Genomic DNA, 17,597 nt, shown 5'->3' on the forward strand with positions numbered 1-17,597 from the left:
TTTTCATATGATGACATAATGTTCTTAGAATGTCTCTGTCCTATGTCAAAATTCAAAGTAATAATAATGAAACATATCAGATCTTTTTTTAACTGTGATTCAAATCCACCTCATAATTTTCCTACAAAGTGCTTGAAATACAGAGCTTAAATTGACCTTTTTTTTCAGATTGGAATATCAAATATTTTAAGCTCAAGCTTCGCACTCGCTTAATTGATTTTCATGATGAAAAAAGGTATTTAGAATGCCCAGATTCTAGGTCGAAATCTGAAACATGCGCACGCATGTTTATTCAAACACGAAGCTTGTTCTCTATTTCAATCATTATGAGCCTATATATTCAGTTTCATATCAGAATATCAAACATTTTCTGCTCACCCTTTGTGCTCGCATCATTAATGTAGGAAGATACCAAGTTATACCAAATTTTTTTCATGATTTACAAAACATGAAGAGAGTGACCCGTTTTTAGGTTTGAAATCTCATTTTTTCCGCTCGCGCTTCGCGCTCGCATCAATTGTTTGGTTATATACTTATACCGTTCATGATTACAAAAAGTGCATAGAACGTATAATGTTTCAGGCCGGAACGCCAAAAAAATTTCAGCTCGCGCTTCGCGTTCGCATTATATTGAAATATGTATTGTCTTGGCTAACTACAAATCGTCCTTAACAGGTCCCTTTTCGACAATGCCAGAACGCATTATAACAAGTTCAGATCGCGCTTCGCGCTCGCAGTAATTATCTAGTTACATATACGCATTCAGGTTTACAAACATTGCCCAAAATGTTCAACTGTATTTTCAGGACAAAATACATGAAATTTCAAAATTGTTTAACTCGCACTTCGCGCTCACACTATTTCAATAGGGCTTATGAAATTATTACACATTTATGTTGTTATAAGAATAAAGCTAAGAAATTACTGTTAGGACATAGGCGTTTAGTCCCCCCCCCCCCCCCAAAAAAAAAAAAAAAAATCACGATCACGAAAAAAAGAGAAAAGGAAAGGGAAAAGGTGAAATATATTATCATTTTCCAAATAGCATGTTAAAATCTATCACAAACTTGGATTCTTGTAATAAAAATTTCAAAATTTTTGCTCGCTCACTTCGCTCGCTCGTAACTTCTTATTAATTTTACGCGATACGCCATTTCGAGCCCCCTCAAAACTTTTTGCACATTACGCCACTGGGACAACCCCTTCAAAGAAAGAAACAAAAATCAACATTGAGCGGCCGATCGGGGAAAATAGGGGTGAAAAGAAATTTCGGGCCCCCCCCCCCCCCCATATTAGCGGAGGCTGGATCCGCCCCTGCGGGAAGGTACTGTTGTTAGCTAGATCCAGTCACATCTTTCAGATTGGATGCCAAACGTTGGTCAAATATGTAAATATCGTATTGTCGTGACATTAGGCATAGCAGCGACATTACCGATTGTAACAGGGCTTCTGTTTGCAGTCGAAAAGTCGGAAATATAACAGCAGCTAATGAAGCAGATGAGCTTGAGTTTGGGACCACTGATCCGTAAATATACAGATTAGTGGCTGGATTCGATCTATACGATGATGGTGGGGCGCCAAACTGGCAGAGGCGATATACAGGAGAGAGCACTATTGAAACTGAGAGGTGAACTTTTTGTCGTCCCATTGCTTCTTTGTGGTGTGTGTGTGTGCGAGGGTGTGCGAAAGAAGCCATTTGTAAGGGCGAGGGTGTGTTAGCGCGTGCGTGGGGAAGGTGAGGGTGTGTGTATGATATGCGATACATCATTATCGCGAAATCAACATTTTCATCTTTACCGCACCGCCTCCACGTATCGACATCGTCGTATCATTATTACCATCATAACAGTTATCATCGTTGTCGTCGTCATCGCCACCAACACCGTTGTCACCCTCATCAACACGACTATCGGCGTCATAATTGTCACCATCATGATCACTATCCCCATCATCATCATCATCATTATAATCACCATCATCGATCGTCGTCGTCATCTCATCATCCCCGCCATTATTTAATGTTGCTTCTGAGCATGCGCGGTACTTTATTGCTCAATCCCTCAACCACCCCCCCCCAAAAAAAAAAAAAAAAAAAAAAAACATTGCCCATTTGTTTCATTATCCTAACAGTATGGAAATCATCGAATCTTGTTGATGTTTTGACCAGGTATGTATAGAAAACAAACAGACACAATCCTAATCACTGATACGGATATATTTATTAATACAATGATTCACTGAAAAAATGTTAATCTTATTGCATGGCGCTGGGAAGCGGGGATGCTGGGGGCGCTTGCGATATTCAGACTAGAAAAGATAGGCAGCACCACTGGAATTCTTAAAGGTGTGACAAAATGGAGAGATGTAACCAAAATGACCTTCATTTTGTAGTGAACCCCTTTATTTTTATATTTCATTATTATTTTAGTTTTTTGCTTTTTGCTTTACAAAATTCTCAGGACCAAATTGACCTCATGTTTTAGTGAAAATCTTCTTAAACTATTTTTTGTTTTTGCTTTTTAAATCTACATCAGCACCCCCAGTAAAAAAAATCGTCCCCAGGGCTCTGCTTATCGCTGTAATAACACATTCTTTTATTCGTCGTGCTGCATCAGCAAAATACACCATCTACGACAGACGATTTTCCCCTATAAAACAAAATAACAAACAGCAACAAAATACATCTTTTAACAAGCATTTAAAATTAAAAAAAAGGGGTAAAAACACTGTCTATAACATTTCCATCTCATTCGGGGGGGGGGGGGTTGTTAATGCAATGTCAATTCAAAACTATTTTTAGCGATTAATAGGCCTACCTCATAAAACTCCTTTAATTTGTTTTATTTTCCGGTAATGGAGGGGCTCCTATTCTCCAGGAAACATTTCATCAAGTTGATCGATAATTTTCCTCTTTTCGGAGCAATCAAAATTCAGAGGTTTGCACCCAGCAAAAGCTAGGTTGAAAATCGACGACGAAGGTTTAATTAATTCTGTATATAGAGTCGCAAGCGAAAGCTTACCAAAATAAAAACTCATGCAAGTTAAAACTTCGTGATTCTGTAAGTATGAGTAATATTTATTCATTCGTAATATTTCTTACATTCAAAGTAATATTTCCTAAATTAGATATGATTTTTCATCATCAGAGGATATAGGAATTCACGTAAACGGAGTTGTCAGAGTTGCGTCAGCTGCAGATCACCTTCACATGCAAGGCAATGGCTTTAGCCTCTAAGATGGCGGCGCGATGATGTCAATGCGTAAGGTCTATTATGTAGGGTGACCCATTTATACATTTTCCTCAAACTTTCTCTTCCATATACCGTAATCAGACTTCCACGAAGTGTAGTCACGTCTCCATTGCTGCTCCAGTTCTACCATTGGAGCTGAGAAGAAAAAAAATGCTTTATTTTTTACAACATGCTTTCTGCATTTCGCATAATTCTTTTGGTATTTGAAAACAACGGGAAATTACAAACGTTTATGGGAGACATTATAAAGAAATCCATAGAATCATGTAATAATAATAACAACAGTAATAGTTGGATTTATAAATATATAGCGCTTTTGGCCAAAGGGTACAGAGCGAAACTATTATCACCCCTGGCTTTAGATTTAGTTATCACTCTATCAGCGGCGCTCATAGTGCATTGAAGGCACTAGGTAGCGGATCCAGGGGGAGTGGGAGGGCGAATCCGACCCATGCCCTCCCCCCCTTGAGTCTTCATTAAAATTTGTAATGTAAATATGCCGCAAAATGCGGAAAAATTATACGAAGAGAAAAGTCATTAACAAAAGAAGGAACAAAACAGAAAAGGAAGCCCGGGGGGGCGGTATTGCTTTACACATGCGTGACCAAATTATTTCCAAACACCCCCTAAACTAGTTTTTCTCTGTGTGCACAATAACCCCTAAACAAGTTTTTCGCGAGCTTTATTTACACATTTTGGCCCCTGAACAAGTTGTCGCCAGAATATGACCCCGGGGAAAAGCTTGGGGAAAAAAATAACCTAAACACGTTTGGCTAGTCTTTAAAAAAAAGCTTTTGAAAAAAAAAACATACCCTGAATACGTTTGACCCCGCGATTGACCATCGACCAGTCTTTCAAAACCACCTCTTAAAAAAAAAAATCGGTGTTTTTGATACCATTTAACGAGTGACCCGCGTCCAAAACTGAAAAACAAAGTACAGCAATATATTTGACTGCCCCCCCCCCCCCCCCGAGAGGAAGTCGAAGAAGAAAAAATATACAAAAGAAAGAATAGAGAAGAAAGCGGGGATCAACGATGAAGAAGAAAAAGAAAAGAAGATGAGAAAGGAGATTGTAAACGGCAAACTTCACTTACTTGTTGATGCTTTAAGCATAGGAAGATAAGAGTTCAATAAATGGCACTGCCTCGCTCGAGCTGCTCTACCGTTCCTGAAACCCTGGGACAAAACTTTGTGTCTCAGCCCTCCAGCGTTGAATTCCGGCCAGGGCGGCAAGGTGTTTGTTTGGGGTAGACCCAGCACCTCTGACAGATTTGGATCTCTGGCAGAAAAATTGCATAGAAATGAAGGCTTGAGTTGGAGTTGATTAGAAAGTTGCGAGAGGCTCGAGTGTCGTCGAATGGAGCTGGAGAAATACTCTACTCAAGCCTCTCTCACCTCTCCAACTCAACTCAAGCCTCAACTCAGTCCTCTCATCCTGTCAACTACTCAAGCTTTCCACTCCTTCTGGTTTACAGTCCTTTTAATGACTACATGCAGTCACTCCGAAAAGAATAACCTCCACTTTCTCTCCTTTTCATTTCACCTCTATCTCTATATCCACTTTTATCTCAGTCCATCCAAGGACGTCTTACAAAGAGTTTCGATTGATCCGATCAACCACAACTATGATATGGACGACCAGCCAACTTCAACATCTAAAATCCAAATTTTCTCAAAATATTTTCTAGATAATAATGTATATTAATTCATTCATCATTCTCTTGAAGATTCATTCAATGGGATTCTCTTTGTTTACTAAAGTGATTGTGCAAATTTCCTGTAGAAAAAAGTATGGTTCGGATGGATTTCCATACAGTTGAGATTGATTGGATTAATCGTAATTCTTTGTAAGACGGGGCCCAGGACTTTACACTATGATGTACCGAAAGCACTTCGGTGATTGTCATAGGTGGCGGAAGCGGGGGGGGGGGGGACGATCCCCTCTAAATTTTTCGTTGAGAACCTTTTTTTTTTTTTTTTTTTGCTTGTCAATTTTTTTCCTGCGTCCCCCCTAAATTCAGGTGGACCCCCCTAAATTTGTTGTGGTCCCCCCTAAAATTTTGGTTGATAACCTTTTTTTTTGCTTGTCAAATTAATTACCTGTATCCAACCTAAAATTTCAGGTGAACCCCCCCCCCCCCTAAATTTTTTGCCTTCCGCCACCAATGGTGATTGTTTATACCACCATGGAACCCTTGAAACATCATCTTACCCTGTTTTAGCGAAGTTTGTCCAATACTTCATTATCTGAATGGAGAGGATCTTCTCTTCTTCGGTGACGTTATGACCTCGAACATGATAGAGTTCATCGATAAAGGGAAAGCCGAAGACAAAGGTCAAATCTTCTCCATGACCTGCCTTCAACCACGGGGTGGACGGTATGACGTCACGGAACTGAAAGACACTCCTAAAATGATATCACATGATGAATGGTAAGATAGAGGCTAGAATTACAAGATGAAACAAAAATTATCATGTAATCAATTGATTATTTATGCATGTATAATTAATCAATTTGTTCAATTTTTTTAATGTATGGATTTATTCATTCATCCATTAATTCATTTATTTATTTATTCAATCATTATTTTATTAATTCATTCATTCATTGTTTCATAATTTCATACATTCATTCATCCTCCATCCATTTATTCCGATCCATTCATTTAAATATGTATTCATTCATACATGCATTTATTCATTCATTCATTTATCATGCATTCATTCAGTCATTCATTCATCCATCCACTCATTCATTAATCCATCCATCCAACCATTCATTCATTAATCCATCAATTCATTCAGTCACTCATCCATCCACTCATTTATCCATCCATCCATTCATCCAAACATTCAGGCACTCATCCATCCATTCATTTATCCATTCATTCATCCATCATTTATTCATTAGAGTAAGATTCAATGAAACGAATAAAAAGAGCAGTGAAAAAAAATCGAGACGATTAAAATTGATATGATGTCATCATTAACATAGACAAACCTGACAATGAAGAATAATGGCATAATGAACCCTAATATTTTTTTAGGCATGTTAAGGTGAACGGGGAAAACTAAAAAGTCGAGAGCGAGCAAAACATTTACCTTTTAAGAATTGAAGTATAATTTTGCCATAGCTTTTGAGATAATATTTGGAAAGTAAATTATCCTTCATCTTTCTTCTTTTTTCCCTACCCCCTTTGGTGGTGGAACTAGGGGGGGGGGGCAAGTGCCCCTAATAAACCACCCCATCTATACACCAGCGATGAAGAATATATTGCCGAAGATTAGAAAAATGATGAGCAAGGCGGTGAGGGTCATGACAACTTACTTAGTAGGCTCATGGGTTAAAACATATTTGTATATTTTACTGCCAGCACTGTCGTGAGCACGGAGAACCTTATCAGTGGTGCATGCGTAGTACACGTCGGTTTCGACGTCGACGAACGTCCGGAAGAAGTTCGCAGTAGGATCCGGTATCATCGACCAGTTCGTGTACACCTCCAAGGCTGCGTTACGCAGGATGCTACCGGTGAACCCCATCCCCGATACCATCCGGGTCACGCGATTCTGAGCAGCCTGTTAGGACAGGGGTGGTGATCGAGTTAAAGGATTTAAGTTCACAGATCCCCCATATAATTGTAATATAAATTCTATGAATTCCATTTTTTCAATTCAATTCAATTCATTTATTTTCAATCTTTTTACATTGACAATGATAGTTCAATATACATATTTACAGAATATAACATTTAAATCATTTTTTATAATACAATAAAACCATGAAATTGAAAGGGAAGGAGACCAACTAAAAAGCAGAGCTTGTCGGGTGAAGGCCCCCTTTTTATAAGTAAATTTTATGAATAAAAAATAAGATAAAATAAAGAAATAAACAATATATATATATATATATATATATATTCCGGGCAGAGACATTTTTTCGGCATCACCAATTTTTCCAAAGGGTAGATAGCTCTGGGGAACCTTGATTTAAGCTACGCCTACCATTGTTCTCTTCATCCATTTCTTTACAATATTTAAATAAAAGAGTTGCCAAAGCTGTTGTACATGTATAGCTTTACTAATTTGTATACTTTCTCCCATACGTGTACTGTATCAAAGCAATAGCTTTGATCCAGCTGAAGCATGGCGGCTTGTCATTGTTCGAAACCCACCTTCACCCGACAAAGGAAATTATAATTGGTATAGTGTCGAAAATCTGTCTATCTGACGGTCAATCGGATCGGGGTCGCCCTAGCCACTAACCCGTCTCTGTGGTCTAGTGGTTAAGGCACCGGCGTTCAAAGCTGGGGGCCCGGGTTCGATTCCGGGCAGAGACATTTTTTCGGCATCACCAATTTTTCCAAAGGGTAGATAGCTCTGGGGAACCTTGATTTAAGCTACGCCTACCATTGTTCTCTTCATCCATTTCTTTACAATATATATATATATATATATATATGTGTGTGTGAACTTCACACATTTGTATACTTTCTCCCATACGTGTACTGTATCAAAGCAACAGCTTTGATCCAGCTGAGGCATGGCGGCTTGTCATTGTTCAAAACCCACCTTCACCCGACAAAGGAAATTACAATTGGTATGGTGTCGAAAATCTGTCTATCTGACGGTCAATCGGATCGGGGTCGCCCTAGCCACTAACCCGTCTCTGTGGTCTAGTGGTTAAGGCACCGGCGTTCAAAGCTGGGGGCCCGGATTCGATTCCCGGCAGGGACATTTTTTCGGCATCACCAATTTTTCCAAAAGGGTAGATAGCTCTGGGGAACCTTGATTTAAGCTACGCCTACCGTTGTTCTCTTCATCCATTTCTTTCACACAATATATATATATATATATATATATATAATGAATGAAAAAATAAACAAAAATAAATAAGTAATAATAGAAATAAATGATTCAGTATACACTGTATACAGAAATCATAAAACGATTAAATATATATACAAAGAGAAATTAATAAACACATTTACATATTAAGTTCTGAATTACATTACTTTTGGAAAAAAACGATAATCTAATATGAATTCAGAGAATATTTTTAAAGTTTTCCTTAGAAATTTTGAATTAAATTACATTGTTTAATATCCTTTGAAAAAGAATTCCATAATTTTGGACCAGTAAAAACAAATGTCTTCTGTGCAAAAGATGTTCTATTCAGAGGTAAATGAAAGGAACTCGCCTGGCGAGTGAAGTGCTTATGAATTGTATCATTTTTTTACAAACATATCATTAAAAGGTAACGGTAATTGTTTATTGATAAACTTGTACATTAACTGTCCGAGTTAAAAAGAATATAAATCTTTAACCTTCAAGACTTTATTTCTCAAAAACAGAATATTTGTATGTGCCCTGAATTCTGCATGACTTATAATACGAATCATTCTTTTTTGTAAAATAAAAAGTATATTAATTTGAGAATTCGCTGCGTTACCCCACGCAACAACTCCGTAATTCAAGTAAGGTAAAATTAACGTTGAATACAATGATAACAAAATATAATGGGGTAAGAAGCAACTTAATTTTCTAATGACACCAATGTTGCGAGCAATGATTTTACAAATATTATCAATATGTGCTTTCCAAGAAAGTTTTACGTCAATGATCAGTCCCAAAAATTTAGTAGATCGCACTCTTTGAATGACAGTATCATTTAAAATTACATCTTTTGGTACAGTCGTAATCTTGTTGCTAAATAGCATGTAGCTAGTTTTTTTTTAGGTTAAGAGAGAGTTTGTTAGCTGTTATCCAATTAGAAACATTTTTTAGTTCGTCATTGAATATATGCGTCAATTGATCTGGGTCGGGGTGCGACAGAAATACTAGAGTCATCAGCGAAAAGTATAAATTGAAGCAATCTAGATGACATATCAATATCATTTATATAAGTAATGAACAAAAGTGGGCCAAGAATGCTGCCCTGTGGAACTCCACAAAGGACAGGTTTACGTTCAGAAATATTACAATCAAGTGAAACGAACTGTGAACGCCCGGTTAGATAATTCTTGAACCACTTTAGTGGTTCCCCTCTAATTCCATAATGAGAAAGTTTATAAAGGAGAATGTTATGATCAACTGTATCGAATGCTTTTGAAAAATCTAAAAACAAACCAATCGTATTCGAAGACTTGTCATAAGCTTTGGCAACTGTTTGAACTAAAGAAAGGATTGCGTGGAAAGTGCTACTCTTTTCCCGGAAACCAAATTGAGTATCGGATAAGATATTGTGCTTTAAAAAAAACCAAAAATGTTTCGTATGTGAACCAATTTTTCAAGAATTTTAGATAAGTTTGTAAGCAATGAAATAGGTCTGTAGTTACTTGCTAAAGAACTATTAACTTTTTTGAAGACTGGTACTATCTTAGAAATTTTCATTGATTTAGGAATATTTCCCGATGACAATGACAAATTGAATGTATAAATAAGAGGGTAAATTATATAATTCATAGTTTTCTGTAAAAGGTTGTTATCAATGTTATCAAATCCTGCACTTTTATTTGATTTTAGGCTAGATATAATTTTAATTATCTCCTGTGCGTTCGTAGGAGAGAAAAACATAGAACTTTGATTTCTATCCCCCAGATATTAATGAAATGAATGGGAGTTTGTTGGTATACTTCTAGAGAGCTTAAATCCAACTTGTGAAAAGTAATTGTTGAAAATATTAGCCATCTGAACTTTATCTTTATTAATAGAATCATCATGCATAAGCTTAGTTAGCTTTGAAAACTTTGGTCCATTATTGATGGTAGAATTGATCAATTTCCATTTTTTAATGAAATATGATGAATAAAAATATGTTTCTTATAGAATGGGGTATGAAAATGATGTGTCTGATATGTCCACAGCACAAATAAAATCACTGTCATTTTTTTTCTTTGAAAAAAAAGGTTTTGGTAGGATTTATATTACACAACCTATGGAGGAGCAGCTCGTCTTGGACGTCACAAAGGGTTTTTCACACGTAAATCTTTAATCATCATTGTAATGATGATTGTAATTCGTCTTTAGAATCATCTTACCGTAATTTGAGTGAAACTTAACTGGAATTCACCTCCGGAGTAGAATTTGAATTCGTGATTGTGATTAGCGTTCGTGATTCTAGTCTGTTTTCACACGTGCTAAAAATGAAAATTCGTCATTAGCCTTATTATTCACTGGAATCATCATTTAAATTACGATATCTTTTTTACCGTGTAAAAGGGCGGAAAATCAAATCTGTAACTAACTCCGTCATTCTCTGGGCCTTTTCACAAGAGAATCTTTAATGTCACGTAAGCTCCGCCCCCAAAAGATGTTTTGGAGGTCAACCCTTTCAGGCGACAAATTTGTACCGTAATTTGAGTGAAACCTAACTGGAATTCACCTCCGAAGTCATTTGGATTCGTGATTGCGATTAGCGTTCGTGATTCTAGTTTGGTTTCACACGTGCTAAAAATTCGTCATTAGAATTGTTTTTTTCACTGGAATCATCATTCATATTACGATTTTGGTACCGCGTGAAAGGGCGGTCTTACGGATTTTCATCAAACCTTTACCAGAATTTGTCTCTCGCTGTTCTGCTTTTACGGAAAACAACTTATTGTCAGGGTGAAATTCCTATTTAAAAAAAATCGAGATGTCATATGTACATTAAACAAGTGAAAATCGTCCCCAAACTACCATTTCTACTTACAATCTCAATTTCAATACCCACATATTTTCCTTTTTCGCTTAAAAAGGGTAACTATACGAGCCAGATATCAGTAACAATATATATATTTTTCAGATCGGATTATAAGCATTCTGGGAAGCATTACTGTTCATTCAATGATAACATGTCACCTAGGTCTGTGAATTCATAGTACATATTGTGTGTTACAAAAGCGGGGTGGGGATGTGGGGGCCGGGTAGTGTTGATATAGCAGGACAGCCATTACATTATCCCCGTTGGAAAAACATAGCTTTACTACTGTCACATAGTGTATTCGAAGTGTGTCCGGATAATAGACTGCATGGAAATGTGATTCATACTGTTGAAATGCTCAAAATTAAACAGTGTGAAGATATGTTCACACTGTGGATACCTCGACAGTATGAGTATTGACAGTTTGTTCACATAGTAGACAATGTGCAGTTGTGATTCACGGTGTACTAAATGTTCAAAATCAACTGCTTGTAGATATATGTTCACACTGAGGATATCTCGACATTGTGAATATTGGCAGTGTGTTCACACAGTAGAAAATGTGATTCACACTTTAAAATTTCCTAATTGAACGGTGTGAAAATTACTTCACATTATGGACACCGCGACAGTGTAAGCATTCAACATTCACAGAGTTGTCATATACTGTAGTTGACTATAAGAAAATGTAAATCAATTAATTTTTTAGTGTGAATGTGATTTAAATTTGCCTTTTGCCTGTTCACAGTTATTGACAGTGTGTTCACAGAGTAGGCAATGTGAACTTGTGATAAACAATGAAAAAAATGTTCAAAATTAACTGGACGTAGATGTGTTCACACTGTGGACGCCTCGACAGTGTGAGTATTGGCAGTGTATTCACATAGTAGATAATGTGAACCTGTGATTCACGATGTAAAAAAAAATTCATAATCAACTGGTCGTAGATAATTATGTTCACACTGTGGATACCTCGACAGTGTGAGTATTGGCAGTGTGTTCACATAGTAGATAAAGTGATTATGTATCATTCACACTTTTAAAATTCCCTAATTGAACAGTGTGATAATAATTTCACATTATGGACACCTCGACAGTGTAAGCGTTCACCATTCACAGTGTGCTCACATAGTTGACTTTAAGAAAATGTAAATCAATCAAAATTTTCATAGTGTGAATGTGATTTAAAATTGCGTTCCATACTGTGAACACACTATGTTATTTCCAGTAAGGATAGGACATTTTCATACTCATGAAATACATGCTAACCAAACTGCTGACACGACATTTGCTCCTGCGACATTTGCTCCAGCCTTAATATCTTAAAGGGCATGCATAGTGTTATAGCTAAGATTGTGATATAGTTTTTGGTTCAGAATAATGTAAAGATTAAGATCAGGGTTTGTTTAGTTTTGAAGGTTAGGTCTTAATATGTTTGGCTTAACGTGCAGATTTTACATCGGAGCAATTGTCACCGGAGCAAATGTCGTGGAAACCCTGAAGCTTTACCCTCAGACCGATGAAGGGGTGGTAAGACTGCCCTCTGTAACGTGGGTAGTAGAAGTATGGCGTCATAGTGCCCTCGTCTTTGTTAAAGCCCGCTAGGATTGGACATCGCTTAAAGTCACGTGACAGATACAAGTTAGTGGGCGTGTTTTCCAGGAAGAGGCCGTCCACGAAGATCGGGTAGGCGCCGTATACCTGGTGAATGATTTCAGCAAAAATTAAGTTCCAGTTGAATAAGTTAATGTACAGATAGATAGATAGATAGGTAGGTAGGTAGGTAGGTAGGTAGGTAAATAAATAGATAGATATATAGATAGATAGATAGATAGGTAGGTAGGTAGGTAGGTAGGTAGGTAGGTAGGTAGGTAGGTAGGTAGGTAGGTAGGTAGATAGATAAATTTCTGCTATGCCAAATTTTACTCTTCATGGCGCTAGCTGTAAGCCATGTTGATATGTTAAAAGTCAAAGCGTGGATCCTAGGATCCATGAGTCAAAGTGACTCGTTTCCGAGTTAGGGCAAGGTTGTTGACTCCATTTTTACTCCATTCAGAGTCAAATTTGACGCCGCGGAAATAAGAGAGTGGAACAGATCGGATTTAAAAGAGGAAGTCTATCAATGGGAGAGGAGGCACTTTGCGTAACTATGTACTTTCTCAGCTGGAGTGAAATTAAGTTCGATCTTAAATTACTAAATAAGAACATATTCCCCGTTTATTTGAGTAATTTGATCAATAAAATGGTTGATATACGAATAAGAACAACTTCGTCTGTCCTGGCGACAGTGTCGACCACTTGAGTTAAATTAGATGCAGACACGTTATGATTTTCGATTTGCTCACATACAAAACCTGAGTACGGTGCCTTTTAATGCTGAGCTTGTATAGACGTGGATGCATCGCTCTGAGCCTGTTACTGAACCGTGCAAGAACCGTAAATTGTGTCAGAATTCATGGAATGAATTAATATCACGCATTTTCAAGATTATCGTTTAATCCATGCAGAGTAACAAGATATACTACTTTCAGCAAGAATCATTGCCATTACGAGAGCTATTAATTGGTACTTACCCCTCCTGCAGTTCTCATCAAACTCTTGGCATCCTTGGTTCGTAAACATGCAACCAGATCGGATGTTGAAGCAGTAGGGCATCCCATCCTCTGACCAAGACGAATGGCCCGGTTCGTGTCCACCTCCGACGAAGGATTCTTGAAGGCCCATTCAGAAAACGAATTCCCACTCTTTCTTGGGAAAAGTAATTACAAAAAAATATCTCACAACTACAATGACAATGTTACAGTAATGTGCGTTCATCTATTCATGGAGCTCGATCATGTAAAGAAATTAAATCTAACCAATGACAGGCAGAGCATTATTTCAGTTGGATCTCTTTTGTTTTGATATATGTCTATCTCAATTACATCAGAAATTTAGGGCCAGTGTAAACCCGACCTGGCATCGCGTCGTTAATTTGGGGACAGTCTGGAGATAATCGGCTGACGATATCCCGACAAAATTCTGTTTAAATGGTGATAGCGCGCGTGTAAGTTACAAGCTGATTCAGATAATCTTTGTTCAAGCCTTAATTCGGTCACTTCTATTGGGCTATGTCGTTAATCAACCACACACAATGAATTGTATCTGATTCTTTACCTGATAACAGTTCCTAAAATTCGTTCCCAACACCCACTTTTAATGTGAAGACACTCTGTTGCAATTTTATTGTCAAACGGAAGACAGTCTGTTGTCAGTCTTTCGCAAAACTGAAGATAGTCTGGTGTCCCTCTGATTCATTTCTTGAAGAATGTAGTCTGGTGCCAGTATAGTATCAAGCCAAAGTCAGTCTCAGTCAGTATGAAGTCTGTCTTATGCCAGTTTGGTGTCAATCTGCAGTAGTTGTACCATTTGTTAGTATCAGCCTAGCTGTTGCCAGTCTGGTGTCAATCTGCAGTCGTTGTACCATTTGTTAGTATCAGCCAAGCTGTTGCCAGTCTGGCGTCAATCTATACTGTACCATTATTTTGTCAGTGTCATTCTGTTGCCAGCTTGGTGCAAACCTTCTGTAGTGACATTTGTCAGTTTCAGTCTGGTGCCATATCTTTCAGCTGATGTCAGCATCACCCTGTTGCTTGTCTGGCGTCAGTCTGCAGTCGTTGTGCCATTAATGTCAGTTTCAGTCTGTTGCCGGTCTGGTGTCAGTCTGTTGCCAGTCTGGCGTCAATCTGCAGTCATTGTGCCGTTAATGTCAGTTTCAGTCTGTTGCCGGTTTGGCGTCAATTTGCGGTAGTTATGCCAATTGTCAGTTTCAGTCTGTTGCCAGTCTGGCGTCAATCTGCAGTGATTGTACAATTTATCACTGAGTATCAGGCTGCTTTCCGGTGCCGTCATGCAGTCATTATGACATTCGCGTTTTCAGGTCTGTTCTCCGTCTGGTGTCAGCCTGTGTCCAAATGGTGTCGCTTTCCAAACTCTCCAGTCTGATTGGTAACTTTCTAATATGAACTATAAATTTTATCACATTTGCAACAGTATAAGACCGACTAACCTGCATGATTGCTTGGCTAAAGAGTCCCCTACTCAGTTTTGAAAGCAGTAGGAAATCCACGCTTGCAGCCCCAGCACTTCCACCGAAAATTGTAACTCTATCCCTGTCACCGCCGAATGCTGAACAAACCAACGAATAAAGAAATGGGCGGATTATGATAATGGCGATGATGGCCATTATTGGTGAAAATACTTTCAGACGATGATGAAGAAGAAGAAAAAAAGAGGAAAATTATGAATATGAAGAAGAAGCAGAACAAGAAGAAGAACAAGAAGAAACTGAGAAGGGAGGAAAAAGAATTAAGAGAAGAAAAGAAGAAGTAAAAAAGGATAGGTAGTATAGCAGTAGTAGTAGTAGTGGTGGTGGTGGTGATGGAAGTAGTATTAGTAGTGGTGATTATAGTAGTAGTAGTAGTAGTATAGTGCGTAGAAGTAGTAATAGTAGTAGTGTTATATATAAGTAGAATTGTAAGAGCAATTACATTCATTTTATTTAGTTATTTTCTCTTTATAGTCCAGGATAGAAGAGGCATAACCTTCTTTTTTTATATATACAATATCTTTTTATGGTTACTTGTCAATTCGAGGGTGCTGATTACGAATTTGAATGATGCCACTCGTGTAACCTTGAGCATTTTCCGCAAATTAGCAAAATCCAATATGGCCGCCAAAATATGCAAATTACCCATGAAAATCATAAAATTGTCCGCACATTTACTATGAAATTCATGAAATTGTGTGGCAGGAGTGAAATACTCTGTCAAAAAATAATTTTTGACAAAATATTTATTTTCCTGATATTCAAAATGGCCGCCATAGGCCCCTGTATACTCTATTATGTACAATATGAATAGGGAAAACTAATTTTCACAAAAATGAGCACTAAACTGCAAAAAATCGCGATGTATGAACGAAGTAATATATGCAAATCATCATTACTAACGAGATATATCATTTATTATGTCATATATGGGAACATTGCTGTATTTTGATATATCAAATAGCCGCCACTGGCCCAAACATTATTGCGTATAATGGCAATGGGGGCCAAACAATTCACAAGAGTGATCACTAAAATGCATATTATTAAGATTAAATGAGTGGAATACTGACTAAAAACATAATTGTTAACGAAATATATTATTAATATGCCATGTATGTGATGAATGTTGTATTTTGATATTCAAAATGGCTGCCAAAGGCCCTAAAAGTATTATGCACAATGAGAAAGAGGAGCAAAGAAATCACAAGAGTGAGCTCTAAAATGCATATATATGTGATAAATTAATGGGATACTGTCTAAAAACGTATTTTCTAACAAAATATATCATTCAGGTTTTAAGTTTGTGTTAAATACTGTATTTTGACTTTCAAAATTAACTGTATTATGTACAATGCAAAGTGGGAAACCAATATTCACAAGAGTGAGCACCATAAATGCACGTAATAGTGATATATGAGTAAAATATTGTCTGAAAGCATAATTTCTATTAAGATATATCATTTATTCTGCCAGTTAGGTGATAAATACTGTTATTGGAATGTCAAAATGGCCGCTACAGGCCCTTACGGTATTATGCACAATGTGAATGGGAACAAATAATTTCAACAGATTTTGGCTTTGCTTGGCCAAATGGTGATGTATGAGTGAAATATTGTCTGAAGACATGATTTATAACAAAATTTATCATATCTTATGTAATTTAGGTGATAAATACTGTATTTCAACATTCAAAATGGCTACCATATGCCCTTTTTGTGAACATTATTTGTCTCCATTCAAATTGCATATTATACGATAAGGGCCTATGGTGGCCATTTTCAATTTAAAAATGCAGCATTTATCACCTTAATTACACAACATTATGATATATCTCGTTAGAAACCATGGTTTTAGACAATATTTCACCCTTAGATCACAATTCACAATTATATGCAATATTAAGAGTCAAGCAAAGCCAAATTCTGTCAAAATTCTATGTCCCATGTTACAATGTACACAATACTTTTAGGACCTATGGCAGCCATTTTGGATTTCAAAGTACAGCATTTATTACCTCCACGACCAATATGTGATGTATTTAGTTAGAAACCATGTTTAAGACAATATTTTTACTCGTACATCACAGTTATATGCATTTTATGATTCTCACTCTTGTGAAAATTAGTTTCCCTATTCGCATGTTACATAATATAATTAGGGCTTGTAGAGGTTATTTTGAATGTCAAAATACAGTATTTATCACCTATATGGCAGAAGAATTGCTATAATTTATAAAAAAAATATGTTTTCAAATAACATTTTACTCATACAACAGGATTATATGGATGTCATAGTCAAGCAAATCCAAGTTCTTACAAAATTATATGTCCCCATTCACATTGTAGACTCAATACTGTAAGTGCCTATAGGGGCCATTTTGAATTTCATAATACAGCATTTATCTCATGCATGACAAAAGAAATGATATGTCTTGCTATAAAACATGTTGTCAGACAATATTTTACTCGTAGATCACAATTACATGCATTTTATGTTTCTTACTCGTGTGAAAATTAGTTTCTCCATTCGCATTGTACATGATAAATATAGGGCCTATGGCGGCCATTTTGAAT

The 17,597-nt window shown here is 37.0% G+C and overlaps 1 protein-coding gene across 1 annotated transcript in view; it reads right to left on the minus strand.

The window, feature by feature from the left end:
* Positions 1-2,200: 2,200 nt before the first annotated feature.
* Positions 2,201-17,597, minus strand: part of LOC129261444 (acetylcholinesterase-like) — a 28,657-nt gene continuing 13,260 nt past the window's right edge. Inside the window, exons 5-11 of the mRNA XM_064100333.1 lie at positions 14,983-15,101; positions 13,508-13,678; positions 12,444-12,635; positions 6,582-6,829; positions 5,466-5,660; positions 4,348-4,532; positions 2,201-3,386 (exon numbers count right to left, since the gene is read on the minus strand). Of these exons, the coding sequence (XP_063956403.1) occupies positions 3,289-3,386; positions 4,348-4,532; positions 5,466-5,660; positions 6,582-6,829; positions 12,444-12,635; positions 13,508-13,678; positions 14,983-15,101 (1,208 nt within the window). The 3' untranslated portion in view covers positions 2,201-3,288. The remainder of the gene's footprint in view (positions 3,387-4,347; positions 4,533-5,465; positions 5,661-6,581; positions 6,830-12,443; positions 12,636-13,507; positions 13,679-14,982; positions 15,102-17,597) is intronic.

Source organism: Lytechinus pictus, chromosome 5 (genome assembly GCF_037042905.1).
Source record: "Lytechinus pictus isolate F3 Inbred chromosome 5, Lp3.0, whole genome shotgun sequence".
NCBI classification, from domain to species: Eukaryota; Metazoa; Echinodermata; class Echinoidea; order Temnopleuroida; family Toxopneustidae; genus Lytechinus; species Lytechinus pictus.